General features: G+C 45.9%; 1 protein-coding gene across 2 annotated transcripts in view; it reads right to left on the minus strand.

Annotated features, from left to right (window-relative positions):
• Window positions 1-618: 618 nt before the first annotated feature.
• Window positions 619-22,150, minus strand: part of LOC135913828 (uncharacterized) — a 43,301-nt gene continuing 21,769 nt past the window's right edge. For both annotated transcript variants that reach the window (XR_010568122.1, XM_070538344.1), the window contains 3 exons: window positions 18,315-18,379; window positions 14,274-14,357; window positions 619-778 (listed from right to left, as the gene is read on the minus strand). Coding sequence is in view for 1 of the 2 variants with exons in the window: in XM_070538344.1 (XP_070394445.1) it covers window positions 657-778; window positions 14,274-14,357; window positions 18,315-18,379 (271 nt within the window). In the remaining variant the exon portion in view is untranslated. The remainder of the gene's footprint in view (window positions 779-14,273; window positions 14,358-18,314; window positions 18,380-22,150) is intronic.

Consider the following 22,150-nt stretch of genomic DNA (forward strand, 5'->3'; position numbering starts at 1 on the left):
GCTATCAGATCTCCGCACCCCTAGACTGTGCTCATCGCAGATCACTTTCAATATAGGGCCGCAGTTGCCGCATGGCTGGCTCTGTACTCATCACAGATCGGTTTAAAAAATAGGCCCCAGACGGCCTTGATCAGCCGCGCTATACGCAGCCGCCGCTAGCGTAGGACGCCCCACATCTCCTCCTGGTGCCTCGCACGCGGCGGCACGCGACGCGCTTCCTCCCCGGTTTCTTCCCTTGAGCGTGCGAGATCTCGCCATCCTCCTCGGCTAACCCTCGCACGCTGTCTCTCACCTGCAGCATAGAGGGTGCGGTCACGGCGTTGTCGCACTTGGACTTTATACGAAACATCATGGCGACGCCAACGGCGAAAATGCGCCTGGAGTGTCCATATATTTGCTATCGTAACAGTAATAGTAAGAGCAAGTGATACTCGGTAGCGGGTAATAAGTAATAGCGAGTAATAGTAAACAGCAAGTAACATTTTCTACAACGGGTTTATTTCTGTTATTTTTACGTTACTGCATTACCACAAATTCCATTGTGCATGAAGAGCGATAAGACAACGTCAGTGTTATGATTATAAGGCACGCTTCTCGGACAGTTTGGACAACGCCAGATTCAAATCGGATGCGCTGGTCCACTCTCTTTAATGTTCTTATTCTTCGCATGTTTTCTTGTCATAAACCGAACTGCCTTTGCCACACGATTCCTTGTACTTTTGGACGCAAACATCTGGGACGTCGTCCTTGAATTCATTGTTCACCCACAAAATACAAGCTGCAAGTAAGCAAAAAGCAAACATTAGTTGTTGCATACAGAACACACAGGTATTAAAAACTGCCGCTCCTTGAACACATGTACAGATTGTGTTATGGAAATAAATTACCAACTAAAGATAATTTTTCATAGTTGTCAATAGTGTGCACACAGAGCCCACACAGTATTATTGTAATATTATGTCATTCATAATCAAGCATGAAGACACGAAAGTTGTAAAAATTCAATAAATCGATGAGACAGCAATAGTGATCGATTTTCGATAGGATTACAAATCAATTTGTGAGATGTCCCACTATGGGTGCCGATAATATCGTGTACCAATAAAGCGTAAACGTAGGCTGAACCGTGCAACTGACTGGTCACGTACCTCTGCGCATTTTCTAGTAACATTGCTCGTTTTATTGTATCTAATCGTGTGGACATTGAAATGAATATTCCTCATGTATAGCATCGACTCATAAGTGAAAAGATTAATAGTTGCCAGCTGGACCTCTCTCATCCTAACGAACGGTATATCTTTACATTCCTGAATATTTTAAGACTGATGCAGCCTCTCAGAATGTCATCACAGCCACCTTATACCGCCATTTCCGCCTACTTCAGTAATTAAATTAAACACATTAAAATAAATCTTCCTTCCAGCAGCATAACGCCACTATTCGCTAAACGGCTCTCACAACTTAATGGAAGAGGCAGTCAAAAACTCATAGGTTATGGTTATTGTTTAGTCCCTAAAGATAGCTGATTTTCGGTTACTGAACAATTATGTCAAATACAATAGTTGGATGCTCATCAAAAGCGGCTGTTTCTATCCTTAAGAATTTGTCGGCCACCTATCTTTACAATAAACTTACCTGACTTAAACTGTATACTTACCCTTCTCAAAACAGCATAAATGAAGGAAACAAAATTTGAGAAATCTAATGTTTTGTCATTCGAAGCGGCGTTAGCACCGATATAGAGCTTTATGAATTTTATCTACTCGAAAAAACCAGTGTAATGGGTCACTAGTAGAGCACTAGTGTGTGATTTGAGCACGTGAGCCACGCCAGATACCATGATATTACACTACGCAGAACTCTGAAAGTGAAATTATATTTAGCATCAGCACAAAGTCAGCGTGGTCTGTGGTTTTAAAGACATGATGCAGCCTTTGGGCTATTTCTTGACTACTACAAAGGCATAGTTTAAGTGCTGGAACTGACGTGACTTGTGTTACCATTTTAACGACAAAAAAAGAAATCCAGGCAAGGAAATGATAAGCTGTTTTCCAAAGTATTTGGCAATATTTGAGGTGCTCTAACATCTAGAACACATGACGAAAAAATACTTTTTCAAACCAAGAACCCGTGTCCACAAATGTTAACACAAGTTGCGAAAACACCTCGTGAACTGCTCGCAGCAGCCTTCTTTAATGGCCTCTTCAGCTCACGTATGGTGCCCTCCTTTGAAAGTTTCGTAAGCCATAATGCAGGCTAATAAAGGGCGTAACTTCAATACCTTGTAATGTTTGACTGAACCGTACGTACTTGGCTTTAGTAAATGTGTCGACGAATATCTACGCTCGTAGCGAACAACAAAATATGGGAGGACACGTGAGCAACACTTGTGAATTGTGAATGCCAAAGCATTAATGTCCAATGGAACGCTGCTAAGCGGTCCTTCGAGTTTTGGTTTTGCGCGGCGAGTAGCATACCATTGCGGTAGGCGCTGCCCGAAACAGCAAGCAGCAGCCTGCGCTGCCAACACCGCATGCTGCCGGCGTCCTGCGCGACGAGAGACCGAGGAAGCAGCAGCGGCCACCGAGGCCGGCAGGGAAAAGCGGTACGGGCTGCTCGAGTCAGGAACCAGCAGCAGCTTGCGGTGCTGGCTCGGCCGCCGCGCGCGGGCTTGTGAGAGCGAGGGTCACGTGGCGTCGAGGCAATGCCCTCTACCCTCATGCAACGCCTGGCGCGCTAACGTTGCAGGAGGTTTTCCCTTTCGCCCACTCTGTTCCGTTAGCTTAGTTGAGGCGCGCTCATGACACGGCGTCGCAGCCAATGGGACTTTAGGAGCCATTTCGCAGCTACAGACCAAGGAAAATATATAAGACTTCTGGAGCGCCAGTCCCAACCGCAGCCTACGAGAGCGAGTGAAGCCACCGGCGGCTATGTAGCTAGATGCAAAAAACGGCGGCACAGGCGGCCGCCCTATACGCGTGGCGCTCACTCTGTATACGGTTCTCCAATAAAGAATAAAACAGACACCCCTTTAGAAAGTATGTCAGTCCACACTTGCGGGTCGCTGTTGTCGATAAAAAAAACATTCCTGCGTTGATTTATTGCCGCAGACTTTCAGAACAGCTCTGAGCGGGAGGCATCAGCAGTCGCTTTTCCCCTCTCAGTTAAATTACGAAGCGCTTTTTCATACAAACTAAGCTTTAATGAAATCAACAGTTCGACGAAAACTCGTCTGGTCGGGACTGCTCATAGTCAAAGGTAAAACGGACGCTGACCAAGAACATTAAAAGAAAAGAAACGAAAATGTTGCGGCTCCCTTACGGCCGCCTTGCTCGCAATTTGTGAACAAGGTCCCCGTATGCGAGTCGAAACGTCTTGGCTTCTTTTCTTGACTACAAACTACATTTGTTTGATGTGAGTGCATAATGGACGTTCATCACCATTTGCCCACTAATTGATGTGAAAAATACGATAGGCGCTGCTGAGTGGCGCGGCAAGTGAACGGTCTTCGAAGTAGCGCAGTGCACCACCGCTCTATCCTCGTAAGGCATCGCCATGTTCAATTGCGTCGCGGGTATTCCTGAAGCGAGGTTGGTCCCATAAAACCTTGGTAGATGTTATGCAACACGCGGTTCCCGCCGGGAGAACATAATGCGTCATCACTCACCCTTTCATTTTCTTTTGCGACGGCAGTTTGAAAATTGCGATGAATCTTTGCCATCGATTCGGAACAACAGAAGATGGCTTCTTAAAGTCAGGTCTAAAGAAGCCGTTAAAATCACAAATTACGGTGAACTTGTTAGCGTGCTTAAATAACGCTACAAACTTGATCCCTACAAATCCAACTCTTCATATGCATGGTAAAGAAATGGCATTGTAAACACCCACATGAATCAGGTGTGCTGTATCTGTACCATGCAGGATTTGGATCCCTTCAGCTTCAAAGATTTCTTCTGCCATTTTTCGCATGTCCTCCGCTTAGTCCGTGGCTACAACACAACGTCTTTCCAAGTCTTGCCAACAGTCACGAGAGCCTTCATAACTACGCTGGCCACCGTGTAGCTGTTTGAAGCGTTTACAATGTCGACGTCGACCAAAAACAACCTCCTTCTTCACGGTTTTTTGGCTGTAGTAGCACAGGAGAGTGTTGATAGTAGGCCCTCCAGTGAATTCTGCTACTTCGTCGACGATGACACTCAATTTCACATCTCGCATATCATCGCCGATTTTCACCATGTGCTTGTCAAAAGCTTCTCACAGGTATTTCAGCCGAAGTCTTTGTTCTGTTCGCATGGTCTTCGCGGCCTTGCAGTATTTGCATAGGAAGTCCCCCAAAGGTCTGCCCACCTGGTGCCTACTGATTCACTCTACGCTTGGACATGAACGAAGTCATGGATTACGCTGCTCGCTTCACTTTCTTTCGCACGTTGTCTACAGGACATATCAAAGAGCGTTTGCTGAGATGTTCACGCCTTCTCAGATTCCTGGGTCGACATCTCGAACTTCTTATGACAAGACGCTAGATGCTCGTAAATTCGCTCATAGGGCTTCTTCGCTGGATCGGTGACCATCTTAGTGTTGAAATATTTGCACACTAACGTGCGGCTGCCTTCACTGTCTTTCGTTACGATCTGGAGATCTTCATGCTATTTACACCAGTCATACATTGTCTTTCGTTTTCTTCCCATCTCCATGGTGAATTTTGCCGTTCTGCATAGCTGGAGCCTTACGTTTGCGACGGTGTCCTTGCGCTCACCATTTGCCCCTGGTAATGGGAAGTGACGATGGTGATCATGCGTCTCAGTCGTTACAGTTCGCACTCTGAACCAATTAGATGCATAATTCACTTCATCGCTAGTTCCTTCTCTCCAGGTGGCTGGTGATTTCTTTGTTAGCAGTGCATTGAATGTGTCGAGAAAACCTGTAGAAAAACCTGACATCAACCTCCTAACGCTTGCTGGTCACACTTTCTCGTTTGTCTTTCTGACCATTTTATGACTACTTCTTTAAGTCCTTCGAATCAAAACAATGCCATCATTTTCGGAATCTGGCGGTTCCTGTCAAAACAGAGTTTGCATGCAGTGGAACCTTTTTTATGGCCCGTCGAAAGCGGATAGGTGGTGAGGTCAAAAGCACTATGAGGGGAGAAAAGGCGGTAGATTGTGGTGGTCTTCATGAGAAGGGTACGGCTTTCTTCAAATTGTCAGTTAGAGGCCGAGCAACAGCGGCACAATCTTATACAAAGCGGTGGAAGTAGGGACATAGCCCAACAAAATTGCGAACATCTGTGGCTTACTTCGGAACCGGGGAGTCTAACACGGCGGGAATTTTCTCTGGATGAGCCTGTACTCTAGAAGCATCGACGAGATGACCCAAAACCGTAATTTGGTGGCGGCCGAAACGTCATTTCGATGAGTTGAGTTTCAGCTTGGCCTTACAAAAAACATACAGTATGGTAAAGAGGCGTTCAACGTGAGTGTCAGATGTTGGCCAAAGGACAATGAGGTCATCAAGGTAGCACAGGCATGTGGACCATTTGAAACACTAAAGCAAGGAGTCTATCATATGCCCAAAAGTGACTGACACGTTACATAAACCAAAGGACATAACTTTAAACTTGAAAAGACCCTCGAATGTTATAAATACGGTCTTTTCTCTATCCATATCGTCGACAGGGATCTGCCAGTATCGAGATCGAAGGTCAACAAATGAGAATCAGCTGGCACCGTAGAGACAGTCAAGGGCGTCGTCGATTTGTGGCAGCAGGTAGACGTCTTTCTCAGTTACTTTGTTCAGACGGCGGTAATCCACAGAAGCGCCATGTCTCGTCCTTCTTCTCAATCAACACTGCCGGTGACGGGTCTGCATTCCAAAAGGCTCAATGATGTTTTTATCGAGCATCTTGTAAATGCCAGTTTGAATTACCTGGCGTTCCGATAGAGATAATCGATATGGTGTGGAGGGAATGGGCGCAGCATCGGCAGTATTATTTCGATGTTTGACAGCAAGCGTCTCGCCTAAGGGGCAATTGTCAAAGTCGAAAACATCCCTGTAGAAAAATAAAACAAGGTAGAGTTATACGGCTTCTGTTGGTAAAAGGCCCGTCGCAATGATTTTATAAATCATGGGGCCAGTACGGTGGAGCACTGGTAGGCTCGGATGAAGCATTAGATCAGAAAGCCGCCACGTGATGACCACCTAAAGGCTCAAGTTAGGCGAGGCAAATTCCTTGCGGCACAATGAGCTTGGTTAAACCGAAGTTTACGACAGCGATGTAAGTGCGATTGGCCATTGTAGTCCTATCTGTGAAGGGTGCGATGACATCATACCGCAACCGAATGTAGGGCAGCGGAGTGATGAAATAATCTGCATCAGGAAGGGACGGGAAGATGACAGTTTCCATATATGACAATGATTTGAACGGCAGTCGAACGAAGTTGGTAGGGCTTTAGCGGCTGGGGGTTGCTCATAAATATCCGAAACAATTCGCTGTTTTAGGCTTAGCATGATGGCGGAGCAGCCAACGAGAGCCGAATGCAACGAGTGCAAATTAAGGCCGAGAACAAGCTCGTGCGGGCAATGAACAATCACAGAAAAATTGCAGCAGTGCGGTGGCCGCCGACGCTGTCGCGAGCTGTACGCATACCGATGATAGGAACAATACCGCGAGTGCCAACGCCGATGACGCGTGTGGTTGCAGGAGTAAGGAGCTTCCTAATTTGTCGCCTCAGGGCGCCCACTTCTCCATAATGGAGAGATGGGCGTCTGTTTCGATGAGCGCAGTGACAGCGGTGTCTTCAAAGTGAACATCAAGACGTATCTGGTTCATGGGCAAAGTGAGCAGAGCATCTGAGGGCAAGGCCGAAATCGCAGCTTCGTCTCTAGAAGCTGCAGCTCTTAATTTTCCGGCCGGGTGTGGGGGAGAATGAACGGTGACGAGAAGATACGGGGCTGGGGCGAAGGAGTCTGACGACGCCGGAGTGACGGCGATCGGGAAGTAGCGAAGGTTCGGAGCAGGGTCGTCAGCGGCAGTGTGATCCTCGCAAGAAGCATTGGGAGCAGTAGGTGCAAAGTTACGGAAATATGCACTGCTGTATGTCGGAGATAGAATTGGCCATCGGCTGCGGCAGTGAAGAGCGATGTGGCCATGCGGCAGCAGTGGAAGCAGGCGGGCCTCTCGTCCCACGTGCGCCATTCAGATGTTCTGCGGGATGTAGTGGAAAGTGACCGTGGGGTATGAGAATGGCGGCGAGAGAAGTGCTGCACATTGGGTTCGTGGGGGCACAAACACACGGAGTTGAGACCCATGTTTTGAGATTCCTGTCCGACAGCGGCCTGGATCATAGCAATCGTGGCTGGTGATGGATCGCTGGGTGTCGTGGAGTAGGACGGCGAATAGGCGGCCTCGACCTCACGCCCAACGACACGAATTAGGTGGTCACATGGGATTCGCTGGCATGGATCGTCCGCACAAGTCGACATAGCAGCGGTATTGGGCAGGCGCACTATGTGGGGCGTGATAAGTTGGCTCTTTATTTGTTCGAAGTGGCGGCATACTTTGATGATGGCGTCAAATTTAGTGACGTGGCCGTAAATGAGCAAGTTGAAGACTTGTCGCAGTTGTTGTTGCGAAGAGTTGTTGCCTACGATGCGCTTTAATATAGGCGCCACTTTGTTTGTTTCATACAGCAAGAGAGGCGAAACTTTCATGTCCACTGGTGTGGTCTGCAAGCCCGGTCCAGGCACGGCCCCACTGCACTTAGATGTTCTCCATTCCATGTCTCTGCAAGACACGTGCAGCACGCATGGTCCTCTGCCGGTACGCGTGCGTCGCGCGCAGTGTCGCCTCCCATTCCTCCCATGTGGAGAGCTCCGAGTCCGGCAGGAGAGGATCAGCCGGGCACTCCATAAGAGTGTGTGTTAAGGTAGTGGTGGGGTGGAAGCACAAGCACCAAGTTGGGCTGAAGGCACCTGGATGGATGCGGGATAGTAGGGCGGAGAGTGTTTGTTTCTGCAGGCGGCGCTACAGGATGTGTTGGTGGTGGTGGGATTCGAGCTGGTGTTCGGCCCTATAGGCTTGCTTCAGCACGCTGAAGGTATGCATGAGCTCTCTCTAGCCGTCCTAGTCTGACTCCGGCGCCGCCCGGTTTAGTAGTCGTCGCGCGTGGACATTGGCGGCCTCGTTACTAGGGTTTCCCGTGTGTGCAAGCACCCGGATCAGCTCCACCTGGCGAGGCAGTTCTGTAGGAAGGGAATGTAAAACGGAATAGGCAGTCTCGTGGATCATGCCTCTTGTGATATTTGGTATTGAGGTTTTGAAGTCAGACATGATGTACCGGGCTTCAGTGTGGGCAATGGCAGCGGCTCTTGGAGTCGCTTCTGTTGATTCTGAAATGCAGGTGGTTGGAAGTGGGGCAGAGATGAGCGGATAGCCCGCGTGGTCCACAACCGCCATCGCATCAGCCGTGCCCGCGCAAGCCGCGTCCACCCATACGGCGTACTTCTAGGTCCGGTAGTATTTGTGGAGGGCGCGTGCGCGGGCCGGTCGGCATGCGGCGTGGTAGTCCGGGTGTGTGTTGCGTGGCAGCGGTTTGATGAGGAGGTTAGAGCATATACGTGTAGTGAGGGTGAGGAGCTGGGGATGATTGGCGGGTATTCGCATCTGAAGTCTATTTAGTGCGTGTCTGCCTGTAGCGGTTTTAGTGGGCCTTAGGTATCGAGCCTGTCTCGAGCTGCTGTGAGCTCGTGTGTGGTGTTGTGAAGTCCTGGTCCAGGAGCTTAAAGGTTTGTTTTTGAAGAGGGAGATGGAACGTGATTTTGTAAGCTTTCCTAAGATGGGCTTCTAAGATACGCTCCTGCGGTCTACTTTGAGATAGGGGATAGTATACAGGAAATGACGCAGTACTAAGCATGGATTAGACGGCATATGTCGTGTTATTTAGGCCCATAATGTGTGGTGGAGACACACCGGATAAGGTGCACGTGGAAGGTTGGTTGTTGCGTTTTTAAGTTTTTTGATAGTGATACTATTGTGTTCGGTGTTTTGCAAGCGGTGCCCGAGTTTCCGTATGGTGTTTACCTCCGGTATGAGTTGTGCCTCTATTATATGGGCGTTCTAGGGAGAGAGCTGCGTTTAGGACTCATGATTAGACGCTCGGATTTGGTTTGGGAGCAAGTGGGCCCTATGGGGAGTGCGCGTACTGTTGTGTGTGTGTGGCTGACTGTTTGAGTGTGTCTTCAATTTGTCCATCGTTGCCCGTTGTGGTCCACACGGTGATGTCGTCAGCATATAGAGTGTGTCGGAAGTGCTTTATGCTGTCTAGAGAAGTAGCCAGGGGGAGGGGTGCTGCGTCGAATAGGAATGGTGATAGTACCGAGCCTTGTGGTGTACCCACCCCATGACGTGTGTAGGAGGAGGAGTGAGGGCCTATGGTAACCTCCGTGGTGCGGTTGGTGAGGAAGGCGCGGATATAATACGTCTTATCTCCAAGGTTTATTGGGGAAAATGCAGCCCGAACGGCGTGACTAGAAATGAAATAGACTTCATACTCTGCGCTAACCCTGGCATCATACAAGATGTGGACGTGCTCGGCAAGGTGCGCTGCAGTGACCACAGGATGGTAAGAACTCGAATTAGCCTAGACCTGAGAAGGGAACGGAAGAAACTGGTACATAAGAAGCCGATCAATGAGTTAGCGGTAAGAGGGAAAATAGAGGAATTCCAGATCAAGCTACAGAACAGGTATTCGGGTTTAACTCGGGAAGAGGACCTTAGTGTTGAAGCAATGAACGACAATCTTGTGGACATCATTAAGGAGTGTGCAATGGAAGTCGGTGGTAACTCCGTTAGCCAGGATACCAGTAAACTATCGCAGGAGACGAAAGATCTCATCAAGAAACGCCAATGTATGAAAGCCTTTAACCCTACAGCTAGAATAGAACTGGCAGAACTTTCGAAGTTAATCAACAAGCGTAAGACAGCTGACATACAGAAGTATAATATGGATAGAATTGAACATGCTCTCAGGAACGGAGGAAGCCTAAAAACAGTGAAGAACAAACTAGGCATTGGCAAGAATCAGATGTATGCGTTAAGAGACAAAGCCGGCAATATCATTACTAATATGGATGAGATAGTACAAGTGGCTGAGGAGTTCTACAGAGATTTATACAGTACCAGTGCCACCCACGACAATAATGAAAGAGAAAATAGTCGAGAGGAATTCGAAATCCCACAGGTAACGCCGGAAGAAGTAAATAAAGCCTTGGGAGATATGCAAAGGGGAAGGCAGCTGGGGAGGATCAAATAACAGCAGATTTACTGAAGGATGGTGGGCAGATTGTTCTCGAGAAACTGGCCACCCTGTATACGCAATGCCTCATATCGTCGAGCGTACCGGAATCTTGGAAAAACGCTAACATAATCCTAATCCATAAGAAAGGGGACGCCAAAGACTTGAAAAATTATAGACCAATCAGCTTACTGTCCGTTGCCTACAAACTATTTACTAAGGTAATCGGAAATAGAATCAGGAACACCTTAGACTTCTGTCAAGCAAAGGACCAGGCAGGATTCCGTAAAGGCTACTCAACAATAGATCATATTCACACTATCAATCAGGTGATAGAGAAATGTGCGGAATACAACAAACCGTTACATATAGCTTTCATTGATTACGAGAAAGCATTTGATTCTGTCGAAACCTCAGCAGTCATGGAGGCATTACGGAATCACGGTGTAGACGAGCCATATGTAAAAATACTGAAAAATATCTATAGCGGCTCCACAGCCACCGTAGTCCTCCATAAAGAAAGCAACAAAATCCCAATAAAGAAAGGCGTCAGGCAGGGAGATACGATCTCTCCAATGCTATTGACAGCGTGTTTACAGGAGGTATTCAGAGACCTGGATTGGGAAGAATTGGGGATAATAGTTAATGGAGAATACCTTAGTAACTTGCGATTCGCTGATGACATTGCCTTGCTTAGTAACTCAGGGGACCAATTGCAATGCATGCTCACTGACCTGGAGAGGCAAAGCAGAAGAGTGGGTCTAAAAATTAATCTGCAGAAAACTAAAGTAATGTTTAACAGTCTCGGAAGAGAACAGCAATTTACAATAGGTAGCGAGGCACTGGAAGTGGTAAGGGAATACATCTGCTTAGGGCAGGTAGTGACGGCGGATCCGGATCATGAGACGGAAATAATCAGAAGAATAAGAATGGGCTGGGGTGCGTTTGGCAGGCATTCTCAGATCAAGAACAGCAGGTTGCCATTATTCCTCAAGGGAAAAGTGTATAATAGCTGTGTCTTACCAGTACTCACGTACGGGGCAGAAACCTGGAGGCTTACGAAAAGGGTTCTACGTAAATTGAGGACGACGCAACGAGCTATGGAAAGAAGAATGATGGATGTAACGTTAAGGGATAAGAAAAGGGCAGATTGGGTGAGAGAACAAAAGCGAGTTAATGGCATCTAAGTTGAAATCAAGAAAAAGAAATGGGCATGGGCAGGACATCTAATGAGGAGGGAAGATAACCGATGGTCATTGAGGGTTACGGACTGGATCCCAAGGGAAGGGAAGCGTAGCAGGGGACGGCAGAAAGTTAGGTGGGTGGATGAGATTAAGAAATTTGCAGGGACGGCATGGCCACAATTAGTACATGACCGGGGTTGTTGGAGAAATATGGGAGAGGCCTTTGCCCTGCAGTGGTCGTAACCAGGCTGATGATGATGATGATGATGATGATGATGATGATGATGATGCAGTCAGTATGCCGGTATGGTGGATATTCTCCAATGCCTTCGACAGTGGTAAGGCGAGAATGGCTTCGGTGTGGGCCGAGATAGTGGCGTTGAGGACGTCATTTGTAAGTTGCTGCCTAGCATCCTGGACAGATAAAAGGGGACGGTAACCGATCATGCAATGCGGGTACAGATCGCGCTCGGCCATGTGGTTTGTGAGTCGGGGCAGTACTATGTGTTCTGGAAGTTTGCCGAGGCAGGAGGTGAGGGAGATGGGTCAAAGGTTAGCAATCGAGACAGGTTTATTAGGCTTCGGGATGAAAATAACTTTAGTGTGTCACCATGATTGGGGGGGGGGGGGGGGGCGGGGGTGCCTGTTTGCCAGCATTTATTGAAATATTCTTGATCTAGGTGATGGATATGTCGTCTAGGTTGCGAATGATTATGTTAATGATTCTGTGGGCGCGCGGCGCCGAGGAGGTTCGAAGTGATTGCATGGCGGAGCGGACCTCTGCTCTCTGATGTCTGCATCGAGGTTCATATTGCGCACACCTGCGTAGGCTGGGAGGGGGATGTTAGTGCTCGGTGCAGTATGAGTAGTTTTGAGCTGATGCATTAGCTCTGTTGGTGTGAGTGATGTGTTGTGAGCAAGCTGGTTGATGTGTCGTTGCGTAGCTAATCTGGAATGAGCGGGGTAGATGAGGTGGCGGAGGAGCTTCCACGTTTGTTTGCTGCTAAAGATTTCCGGACATTCTGTTGCAGATTTGGGCCCATTTGTGGCGGTTAAGGTTGTCGGCATGAGAGTTCAGTTTAGCCTAAAGGGCCACGAGCCGTTTCCGCAGCTCGCGGTTGTGTCTCTTCTGCTTCCACCTGGTTTGGAGACTCTTGGGTGCCTCCCACAGGTATGCTAGTCTGTCTACTTCTTATATATGCGGAGGTGTGTCTATGTATTGTCTTATGTGTAGCCACATCTGGGAGGAGGGTGTGAACCCACCGATCAATATCTGGAATAGGTATATTGGGAAAATCTTCGCGCGTGATGCGAAGGTCATCCCGTTTGATGTGTGAGTGTTTGCGGGTGGTTTTGCATGATGAGTGCGAGGGAAGTGTGATCAGAATGTCATAATGATCATTTCTCATAGTTTGTGTGGTGCATTCCAGTGTTAGCTTTCGAATGACATGGCTCAACGTGTGATCCGGACTGATGTCCAGTTGCAAACTGGTGCCGATGCGTGTGGGGACCAGGAGGTTGTGTGTAGTGAGTTGAAGTGCCTGTATTTCTTGCCAGAGGGCCTCCCCCTGGGTGTTGTATAGAGGTTTCCCCTGTCAATGTGCTGTGAATTGAGGTTACCACAACTAAGTAGGGGATGTGCGCCTGCTGCTTGGCGAATGTCGCGTAAAAGGGTAATCAGTTGTGTATGGTTGTGTGTACGGGCCGCTCGAACATGCCTTAATAATTACCGCAGTAATCAAGCTTACAAAAGTCGGGCTCATAAACGATTGGAAAGAGCAAATAAAGAAATCGCTAAAACGAAATATTAGGGTGAGTATGTGCAGAATGGTCCACCATTATACCTTTAATAACAGCACATATAATACCCCAGAAATGTTTAGTTTTCCTATCAAAGTGTGAAACACGCTTCGAGAATAATCATATTCAAAGAAAATAATTATTTATTCGAAGCTTTCTCAGTAATAGCAGAAAATCCCACCCAGGCAGTTAAGGTTCATACATCTTAAGGCTTCATTTGGGATATGTTACACAACTCTCGTCGTATGTCAGCCGTTAATGCGATTTCATTTGCTTCGTATCACATCTGTGACACTACTGCAACCGCATATATTGCGTCTGTCTCTCGCATCTGACCTTGTTTTTATTACACAGCTAGTTGCGTGCCAAACTTTCCCTCGTCGAGTGTTCGTGCTCTAAACCAACAAATCACACTTGCTGTCTACCCTTCAGTGTTGGCTGAAGGCATTTAGCCGGAAAATTTGTACTCAGTATCAAAACTCAGCAAGAAAGGAAATTCTGGTGTGTTGCCTTTGGCAGCACTTGTAAATAAAGCGTTAATGGGAACACATGAGTGCAGAGCGTGTTGAAATTTTTCTCTCTGGCCAGTGTACATTCGCACAGATTTCTAGCAGATCACTAGTAGCTGGTAGGTCTGATTTTATGTCGAGACACCAGTGTAGTGAGCTGGCATTGCTACCGCAGCCATGCAATTGCAGCTAAGGTGCCATCGAAGTGACAGACGCACATTTGATTGCTCCCTTTAACAGTAGGCCATACTGTACGTTATATAATGCAAAAAAATTACTACAGTATTGCGGTTGAATTGAGCGAAAGAAAGGTGACAGAGAGCCCGAGATTAATTCAGTAGCATCCCCGCCTTCCTTATTCATCGTTTGTATAAGGGGACACTACAAAGAAGCAATTAAATCATCCAAAAGTATAGCCTCACAATCAGGGATTGTGGTCTTACATACGAAGAGACCACGAATAAGCGAAGGTTCGTAGTAAATCTTACAGTCACCCATTCCATCAATCTTCAAAATGAAGCACGTGTCGTTGTCTGCATAGGGTACGGTAGCATTATGGGGATGTCCAGGATCTAGAAAGCGAGAAATAATAGAATAAAAATGATCATTTGTTCATCTAAATAGTCAAGCACTTTTGCAACATATGCACAAATGGCAGCCAGGAAATTTTTTTCCCTTTAAACAAGCTATTTCTCAATATTCGACATAACACGTTTACCTTATTCTATTCATCTACACCTTAGATTATCACATTTCTTGTTTTCTATAAAATCTGAAGATATTTCTTACCGGCTCACCAGCCTTTGAAAAATGTTTGAGATGTGTCTTGAACAGTCTACATCTGCATCTCATGTGAACATGATAAATTAACATAAGATTTTAGAGAGCCAGTAAGCGCATAACAAGTTCTGCAAGCATAATGTTACACGGAAACTCTAAAAAAAAACGGCAACACCGTTGTCTTATCTGCCGTCGCTGGAAGAACTTGCCCAACATGGTTCGCTGCATATCAATACACTACACCAAGAAGGTTTATAAGCGAGAGTACGAGAGCATTCTCGCTTTTCTTCAACCTCCAGTTGCATTAAATAAACATTAAATACTTTATTGCGCCTACATCCGTCTTATTAGGGTGAAGGCATTAGGTGGAGCGTTGCAATGGCTCATACTTAAAACGCGGTGTCTAATCGAGTAGGCCAAAAATACCATCATCAGCAATAGCTCCTACCCCCGTGAGCAAGCAAAAAATGCAATGCCTCATAAGGCAGTGGCTACAAGTGCTCAGCAAAGTGAAGCGAACAGTGCATACATTCGTTGAAAACGCCCGTCCAGCACAAGAAAAGCATGCATTTCAATGAAGAACCAGTTCAGAAAGAACATCCGAACCATCAATAAAGCACTGCATACCCCCCTCGGAAGTACGCTACGGCCGAGGATGATCCCCAAGCGAGAAACTAAGTGCGGCGTGCGAAGCGGGTTTAGCAAGGCGTTCAACCGCGAGTGCTGCTTTCCCCTGCTGAAAAGATGCAACGTAAAGCCGATGAGAAACGTCGCTGGTGCGAGTCTTACCCCGCTACACGAGCGAGCGAAGCCGGAGATAAGCGTCGAAAACGAGTCGAAAAAGCCAGACTGCGAAAAAAGCAACGCGAGGATGCGAGACGGAAACGTAGAGAGATGGCCAAAGCTTGCAGACAACGGCGTGCCACACGTTTACTTCCCACTCCGGCTCGTTATGTCTTGCTAGAAGTATGACTTTCAGATCGTATTACTTAACGCATTACCAGCTGTGCAGCTGGCTTTCGTCTTCACGTGTTACAGGAGTGTAACATGCTGCCAAACATTTTTATTCGCTTATAGGACGAAGTGTTATAATAGGTGTTTGTTTTCTGTGTGGTTTGCTTGGGATAAAGAACACCACACAGCAATCTTGTTTTCTATAGTTGTTTGTATGCGGCCGACAGCTTCATTAGTAAAATTTACTCGCCATCCCGACCTTGCGAATGTGGATGGCCACCGAAGCTGCTGAAAAACCACTCAAATGCCGTCGGTGGGGATATCAAATAATTTAATGTTCTGCCTAGTCTTGGCACGACACCGTTGTCGAGCATTATGATTTTGCACTCTTCCACGCTCACCGAGATCACGCTGCTCTTTGGGAGTCTTAACTTTGCGCTGGCTACCCATAGCGATCTTGCAGTGAATGAATGAGCTGCTAGGCAGGGGTGCGATCGGAGATCGTTGTTCGGCGCGTTCGTTCGGTTACCGGCGCGCGCGATTGGCCTACTCCGCGCCGACGTCGCCAGCCGCGGGGCGCCGCCCCGTTTTTGGTGACGTCAAAATGACGACACGCTCCTGTCAATCATCCGCCCACCGAGCATTTCGTCCGACCGCGACGGGAGTTGAGAAGTTTGGAGCGATCATACGGCTTCGCATGGCGCGTCTGGTGGATTGGATTGGATCCAACAGGCAGCCTGTTCGGCTGCGGAATGGCACGTTTGCGAAACGCGTTTGAAGAAATGACAGAAAATGAATTCCGGCGTCGTTTTTCTTTCTCGAAACAAATAATTCGTTGGTTGCACAGAGAAATCGACAACATCATCGGTGCCAGCGAGCCACTGGGATGTTGTCGTTGCCTCTTGAAAAGTGCGCCACTCTTCCCGTCGTTTTTTTTTCTTTTTCCTTCTCGCTGTGCGCGACACCACCTAGGGACGACGCAAAGAACCTTGTAGTTATAAATTGCAGTAGTCACACGTACTACTATTTGAAAACGTGTTTGGGCTTGAGAAGAAAAATACATTTTTTTTAGATAAAGATTTAATTCATTTGGAAGACGAGAAACATTTGGTTTTGTAGTATACTGCTTGCAAGCAGACGACAAACGACGGAAGTAAACTTCCGGGGAGGTCACCGCTTCCTGATTGGCTGCTCTCTCTGCCCCGCTGTCACAAATTTTGCATACTGCAACTTTGTGACGTTGCAGCAACTGAACAGAACGCGCAGCGAACAAAATATCTCCGATCGCGCCCCAGGTCTCCCTTTTATACATGAAGCTTGGTGACGTCACTCACCGATTCATATGCTGGTGTTGCTACTTTCCCACCGGAGCAGCTTATGCAACGGTAATCTTTACCGGGAAACATACTCGAGGAAAACGAGTTTCTGGCATTGTTCACCGGGATCTTATGATCCATCATGCGGTTTTGACGCTTGTTTTGTGCTTTTCTTACCCATCGTGGTTGCTTAGTGGCTATGGTGTTGAGCTGCTAAGCACGGGGTCGCTGTTTCGAATCCCGAACACGACGGCCGCATTTCCATGCGGGCGAAAACGCCCTTGTACCTAGATTTAGATTACTTGTACTCATTAGTAAGTACAAGTAATTTCCCCGGTGTTGTACCTGGTGTCTCTGTTTGTTGGCTTCTTCTGATATGTTTAATAAAAAATTGGGCCCCTTGGTTAACCCCCGTTCCTTCTCGTTCAAAGCCTCAATCTGGTGCATTTAATGTTGTTAGCATTCTTGGGATAGTTCATGCACTTTCTGGCACGTTTCTATATTTCTGCGCCTCTAAACATTTCCTCGCGGACTTTAGTCCCTGGACAGTCCTTGTTGAAATGGGTAGAGCATCGGCCTTCAGGGCCAAGATAAACGCGTTAAAACCAAATGTTAGGCCGACTAATGTCATTGAGTAGGTGAGACCAGCTATGTGCGGCTATTAAATGAGGTTTTTCATGCTATTTTGGGTCAATGGGTATGTGCAATTGAGTATTTGCCACTCTTCAATAAACATTATTTACTTCGACGCCAACTTGTGATGCTCTGTGTGCCGCTCTTCCATGCACCTTTCTGATGTAAACTTGGGTCACTGGGTATGTGGCACTGGGTATTTCCCGCAGATTAGTAAGCAAACTTTCTCTAAGACTTATTGGGTGCTGGCCCGTGTCGCTGATGAGCAACGAAAATTCCTTTAAAATTTATTCGGTGGTCGTATGTGTCGAACCATCGTCGTATATATTCAGACACACGCCGATTTTGAGGTGGCACCACTAGATGGCACAGCATGTCTAGACGCAAGCGCGAGAGAGTAGCCTGGCTGCATACGTGCTCAGTAGATGACGCGTTTCGGCGATTGCAATACCGTGTGCCCCAGCATTGCCTGAAAGCTAATTACGCTTATGTCGGCATCCACGGTGAGTGGTGTTCTGTCAGAAATTTAGACATACCTTTAGCTATTTAAGGCTTTCAGATGGCATGAACTTTGTGTACAACTGCTACACACCGCGTGATACATCCCACTGTTTTGAAAGGCGGGGGTGCACCTTTCACTTAGCCACCGCGGGAAAGAGACGTTCGCGTTTCTCGTAATCGCAGTGCACGAATTATTAATTAATATACAAAACTTCGATTGCTTTAAGGTACGCTAACAAAGTTCCATATTAAAAAGGTGCCGCGGTAATGACATTCAAAGTTCAACGAAATAAGCGATATGTCCACAACACGCTACGGCAATGATAAGACTTGAGCATTTCTCACCATCACTGGTCACGATGGGGGTATATTCAGGGGAATCTCCTTCTCGTACATTGATGGTGGTTGTTCTGTATCAAGAAAAGAGTCAGTGTAAAGGATATATGTATAAATTTGCGCTATATACGGTAGTTTAAACTAAGGCTCTGTCTTTGTCTACTAGTTACATTACACCTGCCTAATTTTCGCTATGCTTTTATAATAGATTAAAATTTACAAGCCAGTTCCAAAGTATGTGGCCAATGAGCCTGATGTTTGTTTATAAACTATTGTGTAGCAACATATTTACAGATGAATACCACTCCCATAAGAGTTATTGCGTCAGGTATTACGTCTTAACGCCTCTGAATAAAAAGCAGCCTTAGCTTACGTGGGCCACACATATGAGGTGTTTAAGAAAATACGTTCAAAATCGGGTACAACTGCGTCAAAAGTTCTACGAAAAGATTTTAACGTAATGTATTTTACCACGAAAACACATGTTTAAAAGTGCTGGAGATAGTAACTAGACAATTAGTTAAGAGAAGGACAGAAATAAACATTTATTTTAAACGTATCTTATGCCCGTTATCCTAGATGGTCACAACCATTTCCAGGCATGCACAATTTTCCCGCTGCTAATATTTACAGCCTATAACATTCTGCACAGTTCCCCCCTGATAATCGAGCTGAATTAACTGCCGAAGAGTGTAGTTGTCACGCCCTGAGCACGCGTGCATGAGTGATGTCAGAGTTTATGCCTCCCCATTGGGAGAGCATGAAGCGAGTATTCCTATCCTGTCGCGATCTCGCTCGCTGCCTTCGCCCCCGATGGGACGGAGTAAACAGTCCTGGCACTCATGGGCGCCTGCAAAGGGCGCCGCAGCGGCAGCCTTCTGAAGTTAGATTTCTGTTTGCTTGGTGAGATTGGCCGGTATCTGGCTGCAAAAAAATTAGCCAAGTTCACCTTTTCTTTGTTTGGAAACCGTTGTGTACATCTCGGACGGGGTTACCTACAGCATCATGAGTAACTACTTGTATAATACTACCTGTAGTCTTTTTAGAATGTATGCCATTGTGGTAAAATCAAATCCGATTGAAGCGGGTAATAATAACGTTTAGTTGTCACATTGCTAAGAAATTTTCTTACTGTTCTCGGCTTTCAATCGGGACTTTGTCCCATGTGTGCCGTTCTTAGATGTAGCAAAAGCGTTTGAATCCCTGAATCATGAAATCTTGTTAAGTGAACTGTACTTTGGGGGATTTTGTGGGCCTTTTTACAACGTTCTCGAAAATTACTTGCGCAACAGATTTCAAATGGTCGCTACCGATGATACGGGTGCTCTTAGTTTTAAGCCGTCACTGAAAGCTGAAGTTCCTCAGGGGTACATTTTTTTATACTTTCGTTAATGACTTTCCTTTGGCAATTGGCAAATGTTCCGTGTTCCAGTATGCTGACCACATTGTGTTATAAGGTTAAAATATTCACTGTGTTACTGGCGAAACATCTTTCCTACAAAATGTTAACTTAAATGTTGCAAAATCACTTGTACAAGACAATGCTTTGGTTCACTAATAATGGAATTGTTGTTAATGCCTAAAAAACACATGTTTGTTTTGGCTCTCCACTCAAGACTACTGCAATTAACATGCTTGTCTACTTACATGAGTCGGACTGTGTTTCTTGTAAATATGCGCCTATTCCATACGTGGATTGTGTGAAATATCTCGGAATTTCTTTCGACAGTAACTTGTCATGGCAACATCACCTATCACTCATTTGTTCTAATCTGAGCTCTGTAGTTTGGCTGTTATTTAATATCAAAAGCATCGCACCCTTGTCTGTAACAAAGATTATAGTACGTGCGCTGGGTTACAGCATGTTGAGATATGGCATTACAGTCTACGGTTTCTGTTTGGATCGTTGGAAATACAGGATAAACAGGATTATAAAAAATGCTCTTTAAAATATTGCCTACATTTCCTCAATAGTAACAGCCGCAAATATCTTCTGTGAACTCGACCTACTGAATTTTCATTCTTTGCTTATTGAGACAGTTGTCGTTAAACATTTTTGGAATTCCGCATTCAAACAAAAAAAAATGCCGCCGCAAGAGAACTTAGAAAACACGTCCGTTATGTAGTTTCTCGTTCAGCCACGAGGTATTGTGCGGCCAGACGCTGTACATATGTGCCGACCATCCTTAATAAATTACCAGAGGAAATTTTTGACGTGACATCGAAAACCACGATGAAAGAATTCTTAAAGCAGATATGTTGAAATGAACCTCCAAACATTTTGGCATCATAATGTTCTTCAACTTCTTTTCTTTTAAGTAGATCAACCAAATGTAATCTGGTTCTTTTCAAATTTTTTGTCATTCATTCTATTTCTTTATTCTACATGTCTCATCAATTTACTTATTTTTTCTTTCCATGTCTATCATACTCATAGGCACGGTCCAACAAGCCAACTGAGCCTTAGACCGGCCTGTTTGTGTTGTTTCTTGTGGCAATAAAAATCATTATTATTAATAATATTAATATTATGTTTCTGTTAATGAGGACTACTATCACGCGTCTAAGGGATCCTTCACTGTGGCCGCGCTCTTGCGTCTACAAGCCCTTCAGAGATGAACTTTACGATACTATGATGCTGAAAAATGTTGAGCAAGGTAAAAATAAGCATCAGTAAAGAGAGAGTTTTCTATCAGAATGCTCGTGAATGGCGCACAAAGGTGAGCGAATTTTTCTTCAACATCATTTTATCTTGTTTCCCCATCGTTGCCTAAACAGATACCTTGTTGTGCCCTGGAATACTATCTAGTGTTACTTACCGCACACTTTTCAAGTTTTCCGACGAGACAGCGATCCTTGTTCACCAAATTCAAAGGGCGATGGGGGACTGATTGCGATAAATTCAGATCCGTTCACGCCCTGATTTAAAATGTGCAACGGAATGTGCCTGGGCGGAGATTTCTGGTGCTGGTAGTAATAGGCTATTAGTAGGGAATTTTTATGTTGCACCTGATATAATATGTACACGACAGTTCTAGCCAGTATTGAAAATGTTATGTCGGCCAATCCTAACCAGAACATCCTCATATTTGGTGAATGTAATACGCTTGGCATTTCCTGGCAAACTAGTGAAATTTCAACCAATTCTGTTTACTTACCTGCCAAGTGCAACTCGCTACTTAATCTTATATATTTTGCTTCTCTGTGCCAATTCGACAGTATTCTGAAATCTCGTGGCAATGGAGTAGACCTAAGTCTTAGTAACAAAGAAGCTGTGAATGTGCCCTGTGCCAACTTTCCCCTTGTTAAGCAAGATAAATATCATCCCGGCTGCATATTTCATTGCGATTCGCCATACCTAGTAGCAGGAGATCAAAGGATATAGCAACACCTCCATCTTTTAATTTCTCAAATGGAGATTACGTGGGTCCTGACCACTATTTTAAATATGCGGACTGGTCCTCAGTAGTAAAACTAACAGATGTTAATGCCCAAGTCACGGCATTCACGAATATTATTCACGATAAAATGAAGAACTTTGTACCACTGAATGGTGCCAAACGCTCTAAATTTTCCGCGGGCTTTCTGTTGCACTGAAAACAACTTTGAAGCTAAAAGGCCGTGCTCGCAGGTAGCCACACCATAAAAATTAAGAACACTGGCACATAGGTTTTATAATCTACAGGGCACTCTCTAGGCGCCTTTCCAAGCATGATTATTCTGTCCATATAGCACATGTGGAAACTAGTACTTCTAAAAACTCAAAATCATTTAGGAAACACATTTATGAAGAGCCACGCAACATTACGAAACAACACATCTCTCTACTTAGTGGCGACTGCCAA

The sequence above is a fragment of the Dermacentor albipictus genome, chromosome 5 (assembly GCF_038994185.2).
Source record: "Dermacentor albipictus isolate Rhodes 1998 colony chromosome 5, USDA_Dalb.pri_finalv2, whole genome shotgun sequence".
Taxonomy (NCBI): Eukaryota; Metazoa; Arthropoda; class Arachnida; order Ixodida; family Ixodidae; genus Dermacentor; species Dermacentor albipictus.